The following is a 7,994-nucleotide window of genomic DNA, read 5'->3' as shown; positions in this document are numbered from 1 at the left end:
ACCAAGAAGAGTGAAAATATATATAAAGTCAGGATAAAGAATACAATTTATAAAAAAATAAAGGTCAAAGTTTTTCATCCTAGTCACTCCCCTAATAATCTTATGGTGGTTCCTTAATGGCAGATCTTCGATTGCAGTGGCGGATCCAAGAGGGGGGTTCCGGGGGTTGGAACCCCCCCTTTTTTGGCCGATCAATGCATTTGAATGGGAGCATATAGTTGTTACCCCCCCCCTCCTTTACTCTGGGTTGGGACCCCCCCCCCCCTTTTTTAAATGGTTGGATCCGCCACTGGATTGTATCTGTTAACTGCGTGTATTACACATCTCCTTTTGTCAATAAGAAATAAAACATGATGTAGGTATCCAAATAACGTAACATTTATTATCAAAAAATATGAATAATGTTGAATATAAAAGTCAGCTTTCTTCGTCATCCGCGTCGCATCGTTGTCGATCTGAAAAGATAAAAAAAAAATGGTTAAATGTAAAATGTTAAAGCAATTAAACCATTAAAAAAACAATTCAAAATGTCCAAAGTTAAATGTAATATCGATTTTTTCCTGAGCACAAGGTCTAGTGTTACGTGTCATGCAAGAGTCTTAGATAAATGATTAGTACTAAGCGTTATGTTTAGTGTCCAGTGTAATGTTTAGTGTAAAGTGTAGTGTCAATTGTAATGTCGACTGTTGAGTGTAAAGTGTTACAGTAGTGTTAATTGTAATGGTATGTGTTTAGTGTAAAGTGTTACAGTAATGTTAATAGTAATGCCGTGTGTTTAGTGTAAAGTGTTACAGTAGTGTTAATTGTAATGTCGAGTGTTTAGTGTAAAGTGTTACAGTAGTGTTAATTGTAATGTCGAGTGTTTATTGTAAAGTGTTACAGTATTGTTAATTGTAATGTCGAGTATTTAGTGTAAAGTATAATGTTAATTGTAATGTCCATTGTCTAGTGTGAAGTCGAGTGTTTAGTGTAAAGTCGAGTGTTCTAGACTATTTTCAAATTTCGTTTGTTAAATTTGCAATAGAACTTGTGTTTTATTAGCCAACGTATCAATAAACTTACCACAGATTTTTGATTATCAAATGGATGTCCTAAAAGTTCCTCCCAAGGATTTTCCAGGGGTTCACTGAAGATTAATACATCCCATTGACGTACTACAATTGAAATAACAAAAATAATTATATAGAATATAGAATGTAAAATGTGCTTTTCAAAGTAACATGTTCAAATCAGACAAATATCAACTTACCGAGGCTGATATAAGGTTTAGAACTACTTATAAGAACTCAATCAGAAGGAACATAAAGTGAACTACTACGCATGTTAAAAACAAAATAGTTCCTACGCATATATACGAAAAGCTGTTACTTTGTCAGAAAGACCATACTGGAAAGTCCTACTCGAATCAAACAAAATAATGCCTACGCAATTGTTGCTTTGTTGATAAATTTTTGGTAATTTTGGTATGATATGAACGTTTAGTAACTAGTGATCATTCCAGAACACCTGTTGAAAGTTTCTTAGATCAGATGTAGCTGTTTATTCTACTACAAAACTTCATGGAACCAGTCATACACATTTTATAAGGGGCCGTCTGAAGCCCGCCTCCAGGTGCGTTTTTCCCTCTCGCTGTGTTGAACGCCCATTGGTGGCTTCCGACTGTTTTCTGCTCTTTGGTCGGGTTGTTATCTTTGACACATTGTCAATTTCAATTCTCAATTTTATAAAAGGACTTTCACTTTATTTGAACTGAACAGAATAAACAAGCTCCTTTTACTCTGGTGACTAAGTAAGCGAAGCGTGAACACAGTATTCGTATTGTATCAAGAGCATACGAAAAAGTTTAAAACGCCCCACACGGCTTCGCCGGGAAAAATAAAGTTCGGCAAATTGAGGGGTATAAACAAATCCAAATGGAAAAAAACCACACACACCACCAGACTACAATCATATCATTGAAATAGTAACCAAATCTGCTTCTTCTATTAACATCAGATGACAAAGAAAATAAAAAAGGGAATAAGGGAAGATGTATTCCGTAGAGCCGGAGATTAAAAAACAAAATACATATGTTTACCTGTGTTTCGCCTTTTCCATAATATCTGGAGAACTATATAGGCGCCGGCGATAAACGTCAAAACTTTACAAATAGTTTTCCATGGAAAGTTTTCAAACAGCATAAATATTAGCGAATAATCCTGCAAAATAAAAGAAAGACCGTCGATTTGTTATTATCAAATTTCTAACTAAAATATTATATAATGTATACAGTAGTATGTTGAATGTTCAGGCTTTAAAGAACATTTTTTGTAGAGAATGGACCCGTTTCTTCTTATAGCAAAATAAAAACTACAAAAAAACCTCGAAAGTTTAACACGATATCAGACTTCAATTCGAACTCGAGCTATATAACTCCAACTTTTTTTTAAAACTCATAATAGTCGATAGTATTGATTACGAACTTAAAATAACTTGTTGTTACATTAAATACATACTGATTTTCCGATATAAGTAAAACTCTCCAGAATAGCATAACTATAATCAAACGTTATTTTAAGGACCTATAATCTGCGAATGTGTATCAATATACATGTACAATGTAAGTTATACATTTAAAAATATTTCAAGTCAGTAGTATTTTGCTGCGTTTGAGGTAAGTTTTTGTTTCGGAAAGCATACACAATGTCAACCAGAAAGACGGAGTATCTGTATCTGGATGGTTACGTCGTAGCTACCAATTCTGGCTTTAATACAACGGGGAGTAAGAAAACTTACCTCAAAATCTAAAAACTCTAGATCAGATGGATCAAACAGAAATTCTTGTTCATTACTGAAATAATAAAATAAGGTTTACTCTAAAAGAGTTTTGGAATTGTTTTTGATTGATTTGTCAAAATTATCTTACTAGTGTTCATTTGAGTGACCCTTTATACAACCGTGCGCTTGAAGAGTGGACCTCCTTTTTAGAATTTTTTTTTTTCAGTAAATATTCTTTATTGATTTCTACCTTATTTCATATACCTAATGTGTTTTTGTGTATAATTAAGATAATAGAATAACGGTAGATTAAATGTGACTCTCCGGCTTTCGTATTTTATAAGAAAATTATTTCAACAATGTATCTAGCGCCTGTGCATACACTTTTTAGACCTGTGAGAAACCTAAGAAATAAAAATATTTTTAAAAATTGGAATTCTTGTTATCCAATTCCTAATATATATTATTATTGTGTATTATAATATCGGACTGTTGGTGTTGTTATGTATACTATACTAAACGAACGAAGTAACACACCATTTTAACTTCACTTTTTTACATTTTCGTTTACATGATACAAATTAGATGAATGGGGAAATCTACGGAAGCCGATAAGGGCCATTAAAAAAAAAAAAAATATGTCGTAATTACGACATAGCATGTCGTAATTTCGACATAACATGTCGTTTTTACGACATCGCTATGTCGTAATTTCGACATAATATGTCGTTACAACGACATCGCTATGTCGTAATTTCGACATAACATGTCGTTTTAACGACATAGCTATGTCGTAATAACGACATCGCTATATATTTAATAGAATATGTATTATGATTGCCAAGAGACTAAATGACACAGAAATTAACAACTATAGGTCATCATAATGCCCCCAAAAATTAGAAAAAGCCCCCGCATAGTCAGCTATAAAAGAGGGACGGTCGAAAGATAACAGAGGGAGAGTCCCCGAAATGCTGTGTGGCAGACAGTGTTATTAATTAATTATTAGCTCCCTTGGTAAAACTCCAAATTTCATATTTAATGTATTTCATTGTTAAATAATTTACATGAAGCTTATAATTAATAAGTATATATTTGTTAATTGCATAGCTTTTGCTATTTGAATTCATTGGTTAAAGATATTTATTTATATTGTAAAATTAATTTTTGCATCGTCGCAAAATCTCTGTTACCTTCTTTGGTTAACTTCTGTAAGAAACTTATATATTTTATAGATCCGATTGAAGTTAAACAAAGTTTTGATCGTGAAAGGGCTATATAGCCTGTCAAGGTTAATAAAAACTTCTATTTGTTTCAGTCCTACCAAGGCAAGGCAAGCTGTCCACCTATCTGTAAATAAGCGCAAACTACATGACTTCTTGTAATAAGGGTGAACTGAAGTATTGATTGTTCTAAATGTACTTTCAAACGGTGGGCACGATGTTCCTACAAGCCCTAGGATTTAAAACAGAATCGTCAAAATTTCATCCGCAAAACAAAATAAAAATGTTAGAAAACACGAACCAATATTAAAACAAAATCAATATATGTTTTAAATTATGTTTTTACAGCTCTTCATCATTTCGTAAGTAATACCTAGTTTATTTGAGGATTAAAATAACAAATCTATGTGAAAAAAAAACGGATGTCCAACGTTACATTTATGAAAAACTGTTTTAACTCTTATGTAAAGTGATTCTATTTCTTATTCTCTGATCTTTTTGATTCTTGGCAGGAACAGCGACATGTGTCGGTTCTTTGTGGCGTTAAAGCCGTTATTTTGCCAAATTTCATTTGACTCGGTGGCTGCATATTAAGCTGGAATAAGAAAAATGTCCAACGACGTATTTCGTTAACTCAACGACTGAAAGTGAATTTTATAAGTAGATATAGCAGAAAAGGAATAAAAAGAGTAAGACACTAATAATATCTAACAAAAGTACAAATATTTGCCTCATTGTTCTTGAGTTCAAATATTGCTGATTCAATAAAATCTTCTCTTCACAGTCGTTTTTCTAACGGTAGCCATTTTGTCCAAGTTGATATTTCATTTTCAAAGCAGTTAACGCGTATTTTTTATAATTGATCAAAACAAAAGTTGGAACGACGAGTAAATCATGCCAAGATTCTTTTCTTATTAACTACATATTTGGTTCTTCAAGGAATAAAATGATTCCACACATTACAAAACGGTAGCCAATTTGTCCAAACGTCGGAAAACGTCTAAAATCCGAAAGACGCTAATTTCTGACGTTAACATGTGCTAAAGTTTCAATTAAATGTTCATGATAATTAACAACAAATCGTGTTATGAAATTTGGAAAAACAGGTTGATGATTGCTGCAGAAAAAGAGAATAGTGCATGTTGCTATAGACTCCGCCCGGGGACATAGGTTCGACACAGGTTAAATTTTGCAATTTTTATTAATCGTTTATAGCTTTTAACAATTTATTTAATAGAATGGGGAAATGGGGAAAAATCACATGATCTTCGTCCACTTTTTGCAAAGACAAATTGGAGACGCCAAGACAGTCCTCTAAATGTAAAATGCGAATTGAAAAGTACTCTGAAATAGACAATTTAAAGTCGTCACTTCAGTAATGTGCAATCACCAATAATAAAAGACTTAATACCAGTTCACGGAATGTTTTAATTCGCGATTTGTCCTGTTCATGTTATAACTGTCGTGATGAAAGTAATTCCTGTACTATCGAAGCCTGAAATTTTCGTCAATATAAACTTGTGCATGAAATGGAGGTAATTGAAAGACGAATCCCAAACAGCGACGAAAACTGTTTCATCGAATTAATAAAAACCCGGGATTATATTAGCCGTTTTCGCGGACGATCCAGGAGTATATTACTATATTTTAAAATGTATATCAGAAGTTGAACACTATAGATGACTTGGGAAATAATTCTCAAGCCAAGGTTCAAGTAATTGAAGGGGTGTATTTCGACAACCTGTGTGCCATGGAAAACACAATTCTATTCAAATTTAACCAAGGGTAAAAATGTCCGATTTACTTGCAGTGTCAGATATATTTGAATTGGAGTTGAGTTAAGATATAGAAATTTTACAATGATAGATGATATGCACCTTGAAAATTAAACATCCTATGAAAAAAGTTTTCTACATCTAAAAATATTTTTTTTTATTGAAAACCGTATACATGTACTTCCTCCCATCTTTCCTTCCTACATTACTTGCGACAGTTCTGCATTTTTTGTTGAAATAACTTAAAGGATAAATATTATTAAATCGAATCATTTCCACAACTTTAGGTAACTTATGATAAAATGACATCACAAAACGAACAGAACCAGAATCATCAATCATATAAAAAACCGAATAAAACTTGCAAACATTAATCGTAGTCAAAAACCCTCTTCGACGCCGCATTTTAAGTGTAATGTGGTGTTGTAGGAACATCGTGCCCAACGTTTGAAAGTAGAAATAGAGCAATCAATACTTCAATTCACCCTTATTACAAGAAGCCATGTAGTTTGCGCTTATTGATTGGGATGTGGAAAGCTTAGTTTGCCTTAGTAGTTCTGAATGTCAGTCCACATATAGTTCTTTTAAAAAATTGAAGTTTTTAATGTCTTTTGACTGGCTATGTAGCCTTTCACGATACGTCGGTAGTTGAATGAACGTTAATGGGTTCTATAAAATATATAAGTTTCTCACAGAAGGAAACAAAAGAAGGTAACCAAAGATTTTGCGACGATGCAAATATTAAATTTTACAATATAAATAAATATCTTTAACCAATGGATTCAAATAGCAAAAGCTGTGCAATTAACAAATATATACTTATTAAGCTTCATGTAAATTATTTAACAATGAAATACATTAAATATGAAATTTGGAGTTTTACCAAGGGAGCTAAAAATTTATAAATAACACTGTCTGCCACACAGCATTTCGGGGACTCTCCCTCTGGTATCTTTCGTCCCTCTTTTATAGCTGACTATGTGGGGGATTTTCTAATTATTGGGGGCCTTATGATGACCTATAGCTGTTAATTTCTGTGTCATTTAGTGTCTTAATCATAATACATTCTTTTATATATATAAATGGCGATGTCGTTATTACGACATAGTGATGTCGTTATTACGACATGTCATGTCGAAATTACGACATAGCGATGTCGTTATAACGACATGTTATGTCGAAATAACGACATCGCGATGTCGTAATAACGACATCTTTTGTCGAAATAACGACATGTTATGTCGAAATTACGACATGCTATGTCGTAATTACGACATAAATTTTTTTTTTTGAATGGCCCTTATCGGCTTCCGTAGAAATCTACTAAGAAATAAACTTGACACCTAAATATCAAGGGAATTTTTGTACTCCGCAATGTCATATCGGTTAAAAAGTACGGTCACTAAAGACTAATTGTTTTGAGCTCTTGGGTCGAGTCTCATTTTCATTCTCTATTCCAAAATTCTAAAATTACTACTTTTGTAAACTGAGAAGATGACAAATTAAGATACTTACAGTTCTACAATAGGGTTATTAACAGACCACGGTTGAAGTAGGACCATAGTAACAATGCTTGCTATCAAAATAACAGCCATAGCGTATTGCGAGCGAATTTTCAGACAGTAACACAACTGCTTCTTCAACTTTTGTCAAATCTTGGGCGATAGTGGTAGCTAATGGTTTTACGTAACGTCACAATCCTCCCATAAAGTCAACGGCATATGCGCAACGAAATCGATGTAGACGTGCGTCGTAGTCCATGTTCAAAGGTCTAAACAGCAAGCAACAGAATTGAACCTGAACTTTGCTCATTTTTGAAGACCGTACGGTGACCTAAAGTTGTTAATTTCTGTGTTATTTTTTCTCTTGCCAAGAGTTGTCTCATTAATCATATCACATCTTTTTTTTATAATTAGTTAATTTCAGGGTTAACAATTTGATACAGTCTTGGATTAAAGTTTATTGCTCCTTGTCAAACCTTCATAGAATTTTATAAAAACTTAAGCAGAAGCTTATTCATGATAAATCAGTTTTCATTTTCAGTATTTTTCTGATAGATTGACTAATCACTTCTTTTTTTTTTCTTTTTTTTTCTTACGTGACAAGTCTTTAAACCTTCATGGATTGTCATGAAACTTGGACATAAGCTAATCTCAAAGACCAAAATATGGCACCTGAAGACAGGGCCGTAACTAGGGTTCTAATTCAGAGGAGGCAGGGGTTTGGGGCCGCCGATTGA

General features: G+C 33.1%; 1 protein-coding gene across 1 annotated transcript; it reads right to left on the bottom strand.

Moving 5' to 3' along the window:
* Window positions 1-320: 320 nt before the first annotated feature.
* On the bottom strand, window positions 321-7,391 carry LOC139506088 (uncharacterized; the record flags this gene model as incomplete). The annotated part of the gene is made up of 5 exons (XM_071295354.1): window positions 7,271-7,391; window positions 2,776-2,830; window positions 2,078-2,198; window positions 1,063-1,154; window positions 321-455 (listed from the first exon to the last, which is right to left on the bottom strand). Coding segments are annotated over exons 1-5 (483 nt in total), but the record flags the coding sequence as incomplete, so codon positions are not given.
* Between the last annotated feature and the right edge of the window lie 603 nt (window positions 7,392-7,994).

This window comes from Mytilus edulis, unplaced genomic scaffold, assembly GCF_963676685.1.
Source record: "Mytilus edulis unplaced genomic scaffold, xbMytEdul2.2 SCAFFOLD_465, whole genome shotgun sequence".
NCBI lineage: Eukaryota > Metazoa > Mollusca > Bivalvia > Mytilida > Mytilidae > Mytilus > Mytilus edulis.
This window is presented reverse-complemented; position numbering and strand designations above follow the sequence as displayed.